This window comes from Oryza sativa, chromosome 11 (assembly GCF_034140825.1).
Source record: "Oryza sativa Japonica Group chromosome 11, ASM3414082v1".
NCBI lineage: Eukaryota > Viridiplantae > Streptophyta > Magnoliopsida > Poales > Poaceae > Oryza > Oryza sativa.
Genome location: NC_089045.1, coordinates 23,718,499 through 23,736,697, shown reverse-complemented (window position 1 = coordinate 23,736,697; position 18,199 = coordinate 23,718,499). Strand labels below are relative to the sequence as shown.

The following is an 18,199-nucleotide window of genomic DNA, read 5'->3' as shown; positions in this document are numbered from 1 at the left end:
TTTATATATAAAAATTTTGCACAAAATGCATCGTTTATAACGAAACTGAGGTAGAATTTGTATCTTCATCATAAAAGAACGGGCCTTAATATGATATTCCCTTGTTACTTCCTTCTTAAGTGTATCATTGAGAAAAAAATGCTTTTGTATTGGAGAAGGTAACATCAAGAAAGATTAGAACTAATGGGAGGCATACACAATTGTAGTAATGGGTAGGAAAGTGGCATGAAGATGTGGGATTAATCTATATATCCCATGGACCACTGCACATGCCATGCACACACCACAAAAAGCTTGTGTCCAATATGTTCCTTTTTTATTTCTATGGCCCATAGCACATGTTAAGCACACACCACAAAAGGACAAATTCTTTGTTTGGGTTTAGGTTTGTTAGCTTATAATTTTAACCTGACATTTTGGCATATAAGTTTTATAAGCCGATGGTTTTTAAGCCATTAAGTTTAATGGTGGGGTCCTACCTTTACTTCACGTAAGGACAAAACTACTCTAATCTAGATTTTGGCTTAACAGTATAAGAATGGTTTATGGCTTTTAAAAAACTACTCGATGATACATTTTTCAAGGAAATTACTCGATGCCCTATTCTTTTCAAGGAATACATGAAACATACGTTTCCAGAGTATCAAGCATTTTTATGAAAAAACTTTCTATTTATACAAATTTCTTAGAAAATTGTTTTAAATCCATTTTCAACTTTACAATATTTAATTTATTTTTAATCCTTGAATAATTTCACAAATCATTCCTCTATTTAGCTATTTAGCACAACAGTATAGGGTGATATAGAGAAAAAAAACCATTCCATGTGAGCATCATGCCCAATTCTATCGGAACAACAACAACAAAAAGAAAAGATAGCAGCTAGGGAAAAAAATCAATTTTGATGATAAGCCCAATTCTATCGAAATATGGAAGAACAAATCCTTCTAAGAGCTACTAACTCTGTCCCATATTATAGCTGCCTTTGCTATTCAAATTTTAATAGCAAAGGTGCTATAATATAGAACGGAAGTAGTATAACCATTTTAATACATTGGCATGATGAATTGATGATACACCAAGAACAATGCAAAGACATCAGCTCAACCATGCAACCCCCCCCCCCCCCCCCCCAAAAACCAAAATGTGCTGTCCAGGCACCAAAATCTTTCTACTGGACCAAACCTAAAATAAAAGAGAGGCCTTCGTTGTTGAAACCTCAGACCACCAGTAAACATGGAAAATATAGCACAGCAGCACACTTATATTGGTTCATCTCCCTGGCTGATCATCTCTCCGTGGCCCTCCTGCTGGCTTTGCCATGAATGATCTGCGTAATTCATGAGAGAAAACATTAGCATGTACTTTTTATATTACATTTAACCATCATCTTATTAAAAAAATAGTGTAAACTAGCTGAATGCCCGTGCGTTGCGATGGGAATTAAATAAGAGAACCCTATCATACACTTTAAAGCCTCGAAAATTAAAATAAAATTATTCTCATTGTAAAATATTTAGATCATATTATTTGTCATTATTTTTACCTCACTTCAAAGGAAATTTCCCTGTTTGATGGCTTGAGGTTAGGGAATGGACAAAAGTCCACTTACCTCATGTTCAGGGGATCCACATGACAGTGGTGGTGGGTGGTGGCAAATTCACCACTTACCACCACCATTAGGGTCTTTTAAAGAGTACATATATGCAAAAATAGAAGTAACGCTTAAAGTTTCTTTATGAGAAAGCATGTCACAACAAAATAATTAAAACTTATATAATTTTGTTTAATGAGACAAATTCTCAAACGTCAAGCCAAAAGTCAACATCGTCATGTATTAAAAAAAATGGAGAGAGTATATGAGAATGATTTCTACTTCGTTTTTAACACAGCCAACAACATAAGATAGCACTCTTACGGTCTTACCTGGCCAACCCGCAGAACGGTACATGCAGCATCTGCAGAGTATTTTAGAGAACAAAAACTGATGAGTGAAAAGAAGGCACATGATAAGAGGTGGGCTAAAACAAGCTTAAGTCCTGGCAGTAGACAAGGAAATATAAAAATTGAATTAGACGCATGGATATCATGAAAAGTAACAAAGGGAAAAACATTGCATGTGCTTCCCACATAGTAAGTACACCTATTCTGCCGTACTAGAAGGTATGGACACATAGACTTACTTTGTAAGTTGTAACATAGAGGTCCCATATTTTCATGATCGAGACATCCTTGCAAACACCTTCCAAATCAATACCAGCTTTCGTGTTTCAACCAGCATGCTCGGTATAAACAGAAGATATTAACTCCAGAGCACTAAGCCCAGCATTTTCAGCCTGGGTTCTTGGAACCATTTCAAAACTTCAAGCAAATTTTGCAATGGCATAGTGGTCCAACCTGCATAACTGTTAACCATCAATATAGGAAGCAAAAACCGAAAAATGTATGTACTAAGGACATTGCATAACAATCATAAACCAAGGTACATAAACAGAAGCTCATGAATCAAATGTGTCAGGCATAATAACGCATAAAACTTTAAAAAACAACAAGTGAATACATTAAAAAAATAATCTGGATGGGTAAGACAGTATGGACACCTTAATATACAATTAAGCTATACCTGGACTTTATATAGTTTCATTCCAATAGAACAGGAGAATGTTAGCAACAGAGCTTATTATATTTATTGACAATGGACTGGAGATGGAACATCTTTTTTGGCCCTGTTCTTTTCAGCTACTAGCTACTCCTAAACGTTATATTTTTTGGAAAAAAGTTTACATGGAAAAAATTGCTTAGAATACATTTAAAAATTCATTTTCAACTTTTTAATATTTTTTTTATTTATTTGTGCCCTCGAAAAGCTATAAAAAATCAGAATAATCTTTAATCTATAAGCTATTATCTACTTCGAATGGGGCCTTTATCATCATGTTCCATGCATGAAAATTATTTGGTGTAACAAATATACTACCCTGTTTCCTTCAGAGAGAATTCCTTCAATCTCTTTGCCAATTCTATTTCTGTTGCTGCGGCACCAGGAATAATCCGACTATCCCTGCACATTGACTGTATAAACACCAATAGTCCGATAATATCTCAGCAAATTAAACATTAAAACAGCAGGTGTGTTCCAAAACAATGACAGGAAGCTGATTTACACACATACCTTGTAAGTGTTGACACCGTCATCAACAGCTCTTCCGAGATCATCCAGTATACTATCAGTGCTGCCTCTTAAGACAGCAATAGCCACCGAGTTTCGACCTTCTTCATTCTTGAGAACAGTTACCCACAAAGAACTAAACATGGTAAGAAGAATGAGGTCATGTCTATTGGAAAAAGAGCAGAGGCATGAAATGTACTCGAACACCTCCAATATCTTCCAGCGAAACAGAGTCTGCATATCCTAATTCATCCGCATTTGGCTGGCTCAGTTTCAACTGTTTTTTGGAAGAGCACTGGCATCAGCATATACACATAGTACTGTGAAATTGAGCAAAAGCTTGAGATCAGAACTTACAAGTGCAATAGCCCCCGTAGTACGACAAAACATTCTCAGTTTAAATTTTGAATTCATTTTCCTAATAATAATATTAGCCTGAAAATAAAAGGAAAAGTAAGTACTCCTCTAAAACAGAACCAAATCAAGCATGAAGTACCCAACTTTGAGATGCCTTTTAATATTAGAACTTCCAGGGTTTCAGTTGAGTAGAGTATTTACAATATTTCCAATTTTGAAGTGTAGATAAGAAAGATGCAAAGCACTGACTTGTTCACAAAAAGTAGAAGTGGAGTATTGCAACCATCCAGCAAATTCACAGAAGCACAAAATAGTGTAACCAAAGTACGTGAATTACATATTTTAATCACTCTAAAAAAGAACAGGTCCACAAGGTTGCTGTTTATTGCAATGTAGGTGTACAGCCTCTACTTGATCATGTACTCAATAGTCCATGACAAGGGCAGTCCATATGTTAGATTATTGAGCACATCAACAGCAAAAGGAAGGAATTGTAAGAAATACCATGAGTATTCTAAAGCAGGTTTACAACTACTATGCCATATAACAAGAGAAGAAGAGTGTTATCATACAGTGCCAATTAGGCCATAAGATCATAACTAGGTGGAGACAATTGAATACCGGCTACCAATTTTAGAACCCTGCTACAGTGCTACCTTCTAAGCCTTCAAAGCTTATTGACAAGATATATTCCACTAAATCTAACCACCAAATAAAGGCAAGCCTTAAGAAAACCATTTACACCATCAGAGTGCAATAACAAAGAAAAATGAGTATCATATCTCAAATAAAAATTTCAAGAAGATGAATCATTGAGTTACTAGAAACTCCCGATTCATAGTGGAAAGCTACAAAGATAAGAACAAAAATATTTGATCTCAGATGATGATATACTTCATCCATGAAAGGGACGACAAAGGAAAATAGAATTATCACCACCTAATGTATGCTACTATACAGTGTGGGAACAGCCCTGACTAAACAGTATCATCAAATCAAGAATAGATAATGTATCAACAGACTGGCAAAGACACACCACAAATTAAGTGTAACATTTTGTTCTCACCTTTGCCTTCTCCACCCTTTTTGACGATGCTCCCAACAGCGCCATTTTTCAGAACCAGCCCGTGAACTACAGAAGAGTTATGCAAACCTAACCACCTCGAAGTAGCTTCTCAACTCTAACATTGTCAACGTTGAAGACTTGAAGTTAGCAGGATTTTTGGGCAGACTTGCTTACAGGCCTGAAAAACCGTAGTACAAAAACCCAGCTACTAGTTTTCATCCATGAGCGCAAAAAGGTCCCTCTCACGTAAGAATGCAAGATGGTAACTTACATCAGCTAGAAGACGGCACAATATATCCTCCTGGCCTGAATTTCTTGATCGCGACTGTAGATCTTATCCGCAACACAACCTCCTCCTTGTTCCTCACATCCATGTTCTCTGAACCTTTCTCCACCAGATCTTCCAAGATCTCAATAAGCATGAATAAATAGCCTGCCATCAGGCAACAGGGTTAACAATACAAGGCCAGCTCAATCAAGAGGGTAAGTAACCTTATTGATGGCCTTGGTGTACACAGCGCGACGATCACACTTGGATGCAACCCCATCCTGACAAGCTCCTTAGCCTTCTCAAGCAGCCCCATCAGCAAAAGATATGGTGAGGTTAGCTCCATCACCAATCTCCTATTGCTGAGCAAGTACCAGGATCTTAGCAGCAGGGTGCTGGACCTCAAGCTCGTTCACAATTGTTGCAGCAGCGTTTGTGACAAAGAGCTTGTCGAGATGGTCAATGACCATCTTATTCAATCCTACCACAACAGAACAACAACAACATACTCCCTCCATCCCTAAATGTTTAACGTTGTTGACTTTTTTAAACATGTTTGACCATTCATCTTATTCAAAAATTTAAGTAATTATTAATTCTTTTCCTATCATTTAATTCATTGTTAAATATACTTTTATGTATACATATAGTTTTACATATTTCGCAAAAATCTTTGAATAAGACGAACGGTCAAACGTATTTAAAAAAGTCAACGGCGTCAAACATTTAGGTACGAAGGGAGTAGTTAAGAAACTAGCTTCTGGTGCTTATTTGAACCTGTCAAATGTTATACATCCACAGACAAAATGTAGCAGAAGAGCATGTTTACGCGGAGCAACATTTGGCAATCAATAGCGGGAAATTTAACTGAACTCAACCTCAAACCGCAAGACAAAAGCAAACCATTTTTTTACTACCCAAAAGGCCATAGAATTTTCCTCAGCGCCATTATACTAACCCAATGAGCTCCCACAATATTATCTTCAACTCATCGCTAATAACTAATAACTAATGTCTTAACAATCAAAATCCGGGCTCTTCTGCAGCTATGACACTAATCCAAGTTGGATGCAGTAGCAGTAACACGGCCACAACCCTAACCCGTTTCTACCACCACGCCACAACACTCACCTCCTGAGCTGCGGGTAACGAGAAAAACCTGGACATGAAGCGGGGAAGGAAGGGGAGGGGGCCTCACCGCTGCTCGCCGGCGCTGGGGACGAGGGAGGTGGAGCTCGCGGCGGCGTCGATGTTTGAGGGCGGCCTCCTCTTCTCGATCGAGACCGGAGGGGGGGGGGTGCTTGTGCCCCTCGCCTCGAGCATGGTGCTCAGTCCAACCATCGCCGGCGGCGGACGCGAGAGGTGACGGCGGCGTTGGAGGAGTATGCGACGGCGGCGGCGTCGCGATGATCTCGGCGATGGCGGCGAAGCGCGCCGACCTTGTGGGCCTCCATTTTGGGCCTGGCCCATGAGGTCCAAAGCTGCTTACTACTCTAGGCCCAAAATCTTAATGGGCTAAATTTGGGGCCTGAAATTTAGTTGACTGACAATAAAGTGACCTAATGCTTTTTTAAAAAGTAAATTTCACAAAACTTTAATATATTTAAAGTGACTAGCAAAAATGCCCGTGCGTTGCAACAGGTGAAAAAATTCTAATGATAATATACATTTTTCATGCATAATGATTTCAATGACAATATTTGTATTTTAATGAGCGGCTTGTTTTTTTTTATAAACAGTGTTCGCGATTTTCTCAAACCATTTTTTAAAATGGCACATTTCTTTCTAATATTTTTTCTTAGCATGTTTTTTTTTTGCTTTTTTTACTGACGACGAAAACCATATTTTTCTCCCTCTTTTTTTGCTTTTTTTTCTCGTGTGTTTTTTGCCTATTTTTTCTGACAATTATTTTCTCACGCGTTTTTTTTGCTTTTATTTTCGAATGTTCTTTTTTGCTTTTTTCCAATACAGGAGAATGTATGACGAAATAAAAGCCGTGTAGTAGATGGCAAAAAATTGATGGATTCTATCCGACTCAAGCGCCCATCAATTTAGCGTTTTTCTGATAGTTTTTCAGAGCGATTTGTTTTTTAATAGACGGTGTTTTTTTTCTTGCGAGGTTTTCTCAAACCATTTTTTAGAAATGGCATGTTTTTCTGGCAATTTTTTCCTCGCATGTTTTTTTAAAAAAAATTTACCGACGATGGAAATAACTTTTCTCGCATGTTTTTTTATTTTTCTTATGGAAGATGTAAAACCTTTTTACAGTGTTTTTTTTTTTGCGCTTTTTTCTGACTTTTTTCTCACGCGTTTTTTTGAACTGTTTTTATTTTCTCACGCGTTAGAGTACATTAGAGATAGAGAAGAGATATATACTGATTAGAAATCAGATTTTGTTTCACCCATTTTATTTTTTTCTCACGTGCACTTTTTAATTCATACGAACTAGCTTTTTATTTTTTACGAACCATTTTTTTGCCATTTTCTTAGGGAATCGGACGAACTTTTTTAGATGTTTTTTTCAGATTTTTTTTTCGCCTTTATAGGAATCAGACTTTTTTTTCCGTTTTTAAAGGAATTGGATCTAGCTTTTTTTTACCACTTTTTGTTTGCCTTTTATAGGAATAGGATTTTTTTTGTTCGGATCTATGGTTTTTTTTGGCCACATAGGGGAAACAGACTTTTGTTGTTGTTGTTGTTGTTTTTCTTTTTTTCTTTATTTTTTTGTGGCTTTTATTTTTCTTTTTATGCACCTTTCTTCCTTTGTTATCTCCCTTTTATTATTTTTTTAAAAAAACGACCTCAAGTACCTTATTGCAAGATTATAGGGACTTAAATGTAAATATAAAAATTACAGGGACTCAAATGCAAAATTACATACCAAAAATTAAAATCATATAAAAATAGAATGCTCTCGACATGTAGGTTCCATTTTTGCAAACAGATCTCCAATCTGGCACATCAATTTTTTTCACCAAGATGTATGGGATATCACGGTATAGATTAAAACCGTATGGAGTGGTGCCCGGATCTTGGACAAGCCTAGAGGAGTGGTGCCTTTTATTTTTTGTTTTTAAGGGGGAATCGGATTTAGAGTTGGATTTTTTTCGTTTAGAGATAAAGAATCGGACAGATTCTTTTTTTTTATATATTTTTTTCGTCCTTATTTTTACCCGGAGTCGGATTCGTTTTTTTCCTTTTTTCGCCTTTTTTTTTGGATCGGACAGGTTTAGGTTTTTTTTTTCACCCGGTTTTTTCTGGATCGGATAGAATTGGTTTTTTCGCCCGGTTTTTTGTTTTTTCGCCCTTTTTATTGGACAGGTTTGGTTTTTTTCCTTTTTTTCCGCTTGGTTTTTTTACGGACAGATTTGGTTTTTTTGTCCCGTTTTTTTACGGACGATGGAAGCACCTCTTATTTTTTTAAGTAGTAGAGATATATCAAAAGACTACAAATTGAACAATAAAATCATAAACTACAAGTTGAAGGCAAAGTATCACATAACTACTGATTTAGTAATAAAATTATCACTGAACTATAGATTTTAGTGCTTAAATCCTTAGCACTAATATTATGTTTGAGTTAAAAATATGAGAAAATTTCTTATTTGCCATTGAAAGTTCACAAGTTTCCTTATATGCCATCGAAAAGTTGCTATTCCTTTATATGCCACTACTTGAACTTTTTCTTTCCCTATATGCCATCCATGTCATCATCTTGTGTAATAGGGATGCAAAAGTACAATATTACCCTTTTACCTTTTAATCCCTCGAGGGGTTGTTCACTTGTTTTTTTTTTTTGCATGTCATCCCCATAATTATAAATTTTTTTACTAACAAAGAATAATATGTAATATATCACTACACAAATATGAAAGTTTAAATTTCACTTTTACAATTTTTTTTAAAAAAATCAAATTTGGTTATAGCACACGTATACTAGTTTCGATTAAATTTATTATTTTCATTACAACTTGTGAAGATCAAATTTGAATTTGAATTTTTGACTGATATATCAAATATTAATCTATCTTATCATTTAATTTTTTTAAATATTTATAACAATTTTAATGACGGTAATAATGACATCCTTGGATGGACTAGCAAAATTTGACAAATCAACTGCAAGATAAAATCGTTATGCTCAAGTGTGTACGTTGATAATGAGTGAATAAAAGCAGTCAGAAGAACACACGAGGGTAGTTTTGTCATTTTGTTAAAAAACTGACAAGGTCAAAGCGGTTTGACCTCGATAGTGGCATATAAAGGATGGAAATTTTCGTTGGATGGCATATAAGGAAATAGCAACTTTCCAATGGCATATAAGGAAGTCCGTAAACTTTGAGTGGCATATAAAGAATTTTCTCTAAAAATATTCAATTTTGGTGATTGAATTGATATTAAACTTGTCGTTTCGTGATAACTTTGTTACTAAATTTATAGTTTTGTACTATCCGCCTTAAATCTATAGTTCTGTGATAAATCTAGTGTTAAATATATGATTTTGTGATACATTATGTTAAATATACAGTCTTGTAACAATTTGGTGAAGGTATCTTTAATTTTGTGAAATTTACTTTTATTTAAAAGAAAAAACTGTGGCCTATACTTAATCGAGAACTATGCCTAAATTTTCTACAGCCTTCTTGGTTAGTGAATAGCTGATTGATTATAAGGCAACAGAATAGTTTATTAGAGAAAAAATAATTTTTAAGTAAAACTTTTATAAATGTGTTATTAACGACTTAAAAACCAAATTATAGATGTGTTATCAACTGTAAAATTAAGTTTTAAAATTTAAATTTTAATAACGGCTGAATTATTTTTAAGGAAAACGATGAGGCCCCCTAGCTTTATAAGCAGAAACAATACACTACTCATATAAACGAGCAGAAATAACCAAAGTATAGTGGTACAAATTTTCATAGGCTTCACCTATCTACAGCCTCTGCATACATTTCACCTTTCACCGTATCTAATTAAGTTTCAGACCAACGCAAGGAGCGCGGCCACCACGGCCGCCGCGCACGCCACCGCCGCGGCGGCGGCAACGGCGGCGCCCACCAATGCCGCGGCGGCGACCTGCACGCTGAAGTTGCAGGCGCCCTGCGCCACGTCCCTGTCGTCTTCGGTGACGACGGCGAGCCCCTGGAAGTCGCACGCCGCGTCGGCCTGCCCCTGCGCCTGGTAGTACACGTTGAACGCGTACGACGCGTTCCCACGCGCGTCGAGCGCGCCGCAGCTGCACCCGTAGCCGAGCGCCGTGCAGTCGGAGTGCGAGCACGCGTACCCGACGTTGTCGGCGAGCCGGCCGGCGTCGTCGTCCGTCACGTTCGGGTTCAGCACGCACCACCGCCGTGGCAGGTACTTGACGCCCTTCGCCGGCACCGGCATCGCCGGCCGCCCGGCGCCGCGGAGGTCGAGCGGGAACTTGGGCCGGCCGTCGAACGTGAAGATGCCCCAGTGGCGCTCGAAGTTGCCCGGCGCCACGCTCTTGGTGTCCTCGTCCATCAGCCCGAACAGGTACACCTCGATGCGCGCGCGCGGCCGGAGCGGCGTGCCGCGCCGCGCCGCCAGCCGCTTGAGCAGGCCGGAGTAGAACCGCTGCGCGTACGGCACGGTGGCGTGCTTGTCGCCGTCCGTCGGCCACCCGACCTCGCCGATCACGATCGGGAGGCTCCCGAACCCGATCCTCTTCAGCGCCGACACCAGCGTGTCGAAGTTGGCGTCGAACACGTTGGTGTAGTTGATGCCGTTGTCCACCACCGGCCGCGGCGGCGGCCCGCCGTCGAAGAAGGCGTAGTCGAGCGGGAAGTCGTCGTTGCCGTAGAGGCTGAGGAAGGGGTAGATGTTGACTGTGAGCGGCGCGCCGCTGCGGTTGAGGAACCTGACCATGTCGGCCATGGTGCCGGCGACGTCGTCGCGGAACCTCCCCGCCGACGGCACCGGGTTGCTCGCCGGCGAGTCGTACACGTCGGCGTTCACCGGCACCGTCGCCTTGATCCGCTTCCCGTACCCGGCCTCGTCGAGCGCGCGCTGGATGTTCCTCAGCGCCGGCACGGTGGCGCGGTCGAACTGGCCGTTGTACGCCTTGAGGAACGGCTCGTTGCCGACGGCGACGTACCTGATGTCGACGCCGCCGTCGAAGCTGTACCTCGTGACGTTCTCCTTCACCCACTCCCTGGCGCGGCCGTAGTCGCCGACGGCGGCGAGCATGTCGTTGGGGACGGCGATCATCGCCTCGATGCCGGTGCCGGCGAGCCCCGACATGGTCGTCGCGTCGGCGTCGAAGATCTTCACCTTCTTGAACCCGTTGTCCTTGAGCAGCCGCGCCATCACCTTGGGCGGCAGCCGGTGCGTCGCCATTGTGCCCCAGTTCACCCCGAGCCCATCCACCACCGCCGCCGCCGCCATGATCACCACTCCGACCACCACCGCGCAACGCCACACCGTCGCCGCCGCCATCGCCGACGTATCGATCCGATCCAAGAAACTTCAGTACGCTTAAAAAGGAAGCAATTCGATCAACCGATCGACCGACACGGCGGAGTAACGCCGAGTACGGATCAAGCGAATGAATTGGAACGCAACAACCGCAACTTTTTTTTTTTTTTTGCTCCGAAAGAAAAGTAGATCACCGCTCCGGCATTCAATTGGAAGGTGGCAATCATAAGCTGGAGCAATCAATTCGCGAGGTTTCTGGTGGTTTTGAGGTTAATTAGTGGAAGAAGAACACGCAGTTAGTTCAGTACTACGTGGGTAAACAATCTGAGCCTTGAACTGAAACTAAAGGGGAAATTTTTCAAATTTGGCGGGAGTCCTGCACTGATGTTTGACTACTCTGCAGCCGTCGGATCGCGCGCCAACGGCTGATCAGAGTGGATCACAAAACTTGCATACACAATGAGGATTGACAGTAAGTGCACGGCTTCAGTTCGACAGTTTTGTGGTTTGATTAATTAGCTAAGATAATTGTATGATTATGAATACAATCAAATCAATTGACAATTGCTACATGTATAGGCGTATAGCCTAAGCATATACAGAGAAACTTTAGGGACTAAAGTAGCTATTCTCCCGGTAGGGTTTGGAGGACATGATGCGCTGTTTAGTACAGTTTCTTTTATTTATGCATCAAACAACACCAATAAATAGTTAACTACCACCTCATTACTAACCAACTAAACATCACTAGGAGAACATGGGGATACCTAACACATAATGCCCTATGCACACTACTACAGTACTACCTGGGGCGGATCCAACGTGGGTGCAGGGGGACTTGAGTCCCCCCTACACCATAAGACCTATGGATACCCTCCGAAGCATCCCCTTCGATTTTTTCACCATGAATGATAAACTAAAAGTTCCTAATGGCTGGAGGTTGAAGAAACTGTGCCCCCCCCCCCCCCCCCCCCCAAAAAAAAAGTTCCTGGATCCGCCCTGTACTACTATGGAGACACCATTGATCGATCAAGTTCATTTGCCAACAGAGGAGAAAAATACTGCAAAGACTAGAGAAGAAGAAGCGGTTAAGTAAGCATTGTATGAATTGTACTCAATTCAGTAAAAGATCAGTCATCTAGACATATTCACCATCATATTTGACACTAAAGACAAGAAATGAGAGCAAGCTGTAAAGTAGATCAGTCATCTAGACCTATTCACCATCATTCCTGTGGAAGTCAAGATCACAATAGCATCCTACTGCTGCTGATGATAATATCTCCTGTGGAACTCTAGATCACTGTCTTTTAGAAATCTCGCATTGCACAAGTTGCATTTGGTTCCCGCATTCTGATGTATTGTTTGGCAATGATGTATTATCTGAGTTATAAGAAGAAGGTTAGGATTTTTTTCTTGAAATAAGATGTGCATATTTATAATTCAGAAAATAACATAACTTACCTTTCCTGAAGCCATTGCGATAGTAGAATATCTCTCAAAGAAGCAGATGACACATAGTTCCTGATCCTTTGGGATCTTAGCCTGTTCTCTTCTGTATGATTGGTGCGAATGCTCCACCTCGTATGGGTCAAACTTATTTGCTGCATCAACGATCTACCAATTCAAAACAAATTAGCTAAGCAGGAGAAAATTAAACATTTTAACAAAAAGAACAGCAATACGCAATAATAAAATTACCTCCACAAGTCTATTTACTGGAGTCACAACACTTTGTCCAATAGCTGGCCTGTGTAAAGCGCTATAGCCATACCGAGTGGCTTGCTGATTTACGATCCGCGGATCAGGAGGGGGCTGTATGGATAGTAGAAATCAGCAGATCAGGAGGAGATATGCACAGTTAGCGCAAATGAGAGGCATATGCATAGCAAACAGAAATAGTGTTTTACCTTGTATAAAGAGGGATCAGAGATCTTTGGAACCAAAATCTTAGGAACGTCCTGTACTGAGTTCTGATAATTGGAGGTGCCTGCAATTTCATCATTGAATTGTCCAATTTTTACTGTATTATGATATTGTTAGTAAGCAAAATACAATACATTTACCAACTAACAGAACATATTTGGAAATGGAAGCATATTGTTCTAGCACAAGACTAGACTTAGTAATTCTCAAGAGAAGATATCTAAAAAAATCACATTAAAAATGAATTCATCAGAGTAACAAATAAACAAAAGAGTTTTATTGGTTGTCAGGAATAGTTACAACATAGGACAATAGCTTCCCTATACACTAAGAAACATTGAACAACATTATGTTACAGAACATGGATCACACCTTTGAATATCTAATGTGAACTTCTAGAGTATGGAGGTGATGATGCTTCACTGCAGGCTATAAACTAAAAGTTCAATTACCAATTCCATCTAAGCGCATGTATATTTACTTCCATTCTGATTATATTGAATTAAACTCAAATAGCTTCTGTATTTGAGTAAAACTTATGTGGGTTAATCTTGCCAGGCAGTCAGCAATTAGGCCCCAAGTATATTTGGTTTGAGAAGTGAAAACTGATTAAAATTATCAAGATCTCTGAAAAAAAATGGAAACAAAGAAAATTAGGCAATAAGTGAGATATAATTTGTTTTGCATGACAACAAAACAAAGCTCATGGAAGAGTCAGTTTCATGAGTTTAATAAATATTCATAACACTGTCTGTATAAAGGAATATAGATTGCATAGTTCTAATACCAAATAACCATGCAATATCAGAACAGAACTCAAGATATAAGTGTGCGTTTCTTTCTTAATTTCACTGTTACAGTATATAAAGTGGGAGTGCTATTTATTAATCTGGACTGCTATTCCAGAATTATACTGTAATTATCGTAACTTAAGATGGGAAAAAGACGTTGAAATCAAGAGGTCACCTTTTGTTTCTAGTGTCGCTGAAGGCTTCACCCCATTGTCCTCCACATCAATCAATTCCAAATCTGAGGGGTTAGCATTTTCAACGAGGACCTCACTGCACCAATTAATAAACATGTGAGTTCATTGCATAACTAACAAAAAAAGAGGCTAATTTAACAAGAGTAATTGCATTATGCACAGTCCATTATTGAAATTCAATTGCTCAGAATCACTATTTTTCCCGTTCATCAGTTGCAATGCGTTTTCACCATAAGCAACAGAGAACTCAAGTCAACCATCAAATACTAAGGGACTTCTTGGCATCCATAATGTCCAGCTAGTAAATACTGTCTTCTAATTAGACCACATAGAAATAGTAGGGTGACCGCCCCCAAGGCCCAAGAACCTGAAATATGTTACGCTGTTTCTCATTGTTTTCATTATTTTTCGCACTTGTTTCAATAACCTGAGTGATTTCTGCGTTCTGATGCAAAGTTTCAGCACTGAAAGTAAGTAGTGGAGCCGTGCAATACATTGTACATAAATCAAAACCATTCAGATAATTGGAACAAGTGCAAATGGTAATGAAAAACTCAAGAATTATTGCTAAAACTTTGGGAGAGTATATTTGATTACTTCAACAACAAAGTAGGTTGAAGGATGGGTAAACTATAAAAAGGTAGGGTTGTTTGTGAAGAAATTAGCCTAATGCTGTGATACATTAAATCAAGATGCATACATTTATAACTATAACTTCAGCACACAATTTTAGTTTGACGGAAAGCTAGTAGCCAATCGCCATGACACTACTAACAGTTGCACCCTGTAGCTCTGCCAAACCAATCAACGAAAAAAGACATAGAATCTTACAAGATGGCTGAGAGAAGGCTGCAGACAAAGCTAAACAGCAACTCTACCGAAAACAACAAAAAGTAGTGCAGGACTGCTCAGGCCTTACAAAAGCAATGAACTAGACTGCAGTAATAAAGATCTTGTTGCATAGGGCCCTTAGAAACCAAACTTGCAGTAATAAAGCAATGAATAAAGGGCATAGCAAACTGCAGACAAACCTTTCTGGAATTAACTGAGGTATTTTCCTTAACCAAACTTGCAATATTAGATATAAAGCTAACTGCTATTCATTGATCTTACACTTACCAACTCAGAAAGATATTGTCTTTATGACATCATGAAAGTACACTATACTTTTCTACACTACACAATTTGTTTATAATTCCCTTATAGGAAAAAAAAAAGTTAGCCATTCCCTTTGTCAGGTTACATTATAAACAAACCGAAAGTGAAAGAGCCTGCACAAGTGGATCATAATTTAACAGCAAAACATGCAACCATATTGTTGAAACATCAGATAAGAAACATGAAAACAAATTGCAGGACCAGTATACATTCAATATAATAATGTAAACAGACTAAACCAGTCAGACAACAAAAAAAAGGAGAGATGGTTCTTTTTACCTTCTTTTATCTTCTCCAGCAATTAAGTTGTCAGAATACGAAAGCTGTAAGGAATTTCAATATATTATTGTTTTAACTTCATGTAAAACAATTAACAAAATGCAACTACATCTTACAAATTATCGTGCAAAAAACCTTTAAGTTTGTTGTATGCATGTTTTGCTTATCAGTCTTTGAATCAAGTTCCAAACTAGCGTTCCACTCAGGCGAACAACAACCATTCATAAATATATCATCAATATCTTTGTTGGTAATGTTTGGACGGGAAGTAATTTCACCCTGACTTATGCATTTCTTGAGCTCCCTCTGGAAAGATGGTTATATGTGAGCACACGACATGAGCAAACAGTTGATTAGCTGGAAAACAAAAGAAACTTCAGATGTAAACAAACCCATCGGTGGAATCGAAGAAGGGGCAACACGAATTCTCGGTAATCAGTGCATGAACTTTTGAGGAGCTTATGACACATTTCCTGAATAATTTTACAAGCAACATGGAACTGCAAAATAAAACCAGGATAAGAATAACTGTAAGCACTATAATGGACATCAGGATGAAATGTTGAACTCAAACCATATTGTGTAAAAGTACCAGACCTCATTACTTGATCTATCCGAAGGTAAATTCCGCAACTTCTTCTTGACTGCCTTGATGATGTCATTTCCTTCTTTTCGTTTCTCCCTTTGCAGTTCAGCAGCATCAGCTACTTCCTTTGCAGTAAATGGACTGAGGAGAAAGGATCCAAATGCACCTTCCACATTCATGAAACAAAATAAGTCATGCTGACTTGAGTCCTTGCACACATCTATGACGTCTAAGGAACAACAATGCTCCCCCATCACATCCTCACACAGGTTTGGATCTGAAACTTCAAGTAGTTTCTCCCCTAGTGAACCAAAATGGGAATTACACAAGTGAGTCCATAACATGACAGTGCTGTCGAATGTAATGTTAGAGCATCCTCAATGGGGGCATTTCCTCAGAATCCATGATTTGCTACTACTCACGAAATGATGAGCATCTGTTAGAGACTTGGATAGTGAACGGTTGATTTTGCTGTAGTATTCGCAAAGAACATCAAGCCTCACAGATAGGATCATTCGTTGCTTTTCACTTGTTATAAGGCTCCAATCACGTCTTGCGAATAGTACAAGAGTTTGTAGAAGCCCATGGATCTGTTTCTTTACAAAGCAAATCCGATCATCATATTCATCCCCTTTGGTAGACCCTACAGGGATGTCGTGACTGCTTGGATCGTCAGCCTTCTCAATGGGCTCGACAACACTCATCCTCAGCTGCAGCATAATCATGGAGGACAGCCATCAGTCCTGCACGAAACAGTGCGATCACAAGAGAGTGATCTGATATTTTTGCAGCACTGTCCATGATTTTCAGGGCACATTGTAGGACCTCCTCCTTATCAGCATCTGGTTCAATACTCTTGGCAAGGTCCAGTGCCACATAGGTTGGCAGAAATTGCGCACGAGCTGACTTAGGGAATGTGGTTGCAACAGCTGCGGCCCTATGCACCGCATACGCGACTCCTGAGCTCTTTGCAATGCTGAGAACACGCTCCACATCGACTTCACAACAAGCATTGTTGTTTATATCGATTGCTCGTTGGAGCCTTTCTCTTGCTGCAGTGATTCTTTGGCTCTTAGAGGCTTTTTCAGGTAGGGATACTCCATATGAAATGTTATGGATGGCAGGATCTAATGGTCGTGCAATTGATAGTGCTCTGTTGAACTGGGATTCCGCCAAACTGTACTCCTTAGATGCAGAAAGAGACTCACCGTGGGCGGTAGTTGTCTCAATGCAATCTGGAACTGCTTTTGCAGCAGAACCATACATATCAGTAGCAATTCATAGAGACATTTCTGGGCTGCCCTTGGCCGCTCGGGAGTGAAATGCCTTCATATTCAGGTCCCCTACGAGGTTGTAGATCATGGGACATGGAGAGGCGTTGAAGAGGCTCATAGCGCGATCAAGCGCCATGTCTAGATCGCCATTCCTCTGTAAATCCAGAACTTCGGCAGCTTCCCTCCGTAACCTCATTTCATCCTCCTTTTGTCCCCTCTTGGACCGGCTGGCCCTGGCCTCCTTTCCTCTGTCCATTCTGCCGCACCCGCAAGCTGTTCGTCAAAATGCCGCAGTGGGAGCGAGAGCGAAGCAACGATTTTACGAGGAAGGAGATGTCACGTGTAGTAGTTGGAGGACGGCGGCGACGCGTGGGCCGCTTGGGAGCGGTAGGAGAAGCGAAGCGGCGAGGCTTGGAGGAGGTGTCGAGCGCGGCGAGGCCTGGAGACGGTGTCGAACGCGGCGAGGCCTGGAGGCGGCAGCGCGACGAGTCCTGGAGGCGGCGAGGCGCGGAGGAGGCCGCGAGCGCGGCGAGGAACGGAGGCGAAGGCGAGGGCGGCGAGGTGCGTGGGCTTGGAGGTGCGCGACGGGCGATGGCCGAGGCCGCGAGGGTTTTCGTGGGATGTTGGGTGAGGTGAGTCGTGCAGGGCCAAAGGGCCTAAAGGGGAGGAAGTAGGTGAAGCGGAGAACGC

The 18,199-nt window shown here is 40.4% G+C and overlaps 2 protein-coding genes and 1 long non-coding RNA gene across 4 annotated transcripts; all 3 read right to left on the bottom strand.

The window, feature by feature from the left end:
• Positions 1 to 1,121: 1,121 nt before the first annotated feature.
• LOC107278333 (uncharacterized) lies at positions 1,122 to 5,421 on the bottom strand. 2 transcript variants are annotated; one of them, XR_003239474.2, is made up of 9 exons: positions 4,864 to 5,421; positions 4,593 to 4,770; positions 3,527 to 3,604; positions 3,377 to 3,446; positions 3,173 to 3,280; positions 2,978 to 3,072; positions 2,184 to 2,397; positions 1,927 to 1,958; positions 1,122 to 1,330 (listed from the first exon to the last, which is right to left on the bottom strand). It is a non-coding gene; the product is annotated as an uncharacterized lncRNA (long non-coding RNA). The 2 variants fall into 2 exon arrangements; XR_001541307.3 differs by having other exon boundaries at positions 2,978 to 3,061.
• A 4,258-nt stretch (positions 5,422 to 9,679) lies between these two features.
• Positions 9,680 to 11,457, bottom strand: LOC4350771 (glucan endo-1,3-beta-glucosidase 8). The gene has a single exon (XM_015760820.3). It carries the CDS (start codon positions 11,320 to 11,322, stop codon positions 9,844 to 9,846), a length of 1,479 nt encoding a protein of 492 aa, XP_015616306.1. The 5' UTR covers positions 11,323 to 11,457; the 3' UTR covers positions 9,680 to 9,843.
• A 932-nt stretch (positions 11,458 to 12,389) lies between these two features.
• LOC9271899 (uncharacterized) lies at positions 12,390 to 16,708 on the bottom strand. Its single transcript, XM_015760349.3, has 9 exons — positions 16,247 to 16,708; positions 16,042 to 16,149; positions 15,785 to 15,955; positions 15,650 to 15,693; positions 14,194 to 14,288; positions 13,212 to 13,291; positions 13,003 to 13,116; positions 12,766 to 12,918; positions 12,390 to 12,684 (listed from the first exon to the last, which is right to left on the bottom strand). The coding sequence occupies exons 1-9, from the start codon at positions 16,577 to 16,579 to the stop codon at positions 12,562 to 12,564; spliced, it is 1,221 nt and encodes a 406-aa protein (XP_015615835.1). The 5' UTR covers positions 16,580 to 16,708; the 3' UTR covers positions 12,390 to 12,561.
• Positions 16,709 to 18,199: the final 1,491 nt, after the last annotated feature.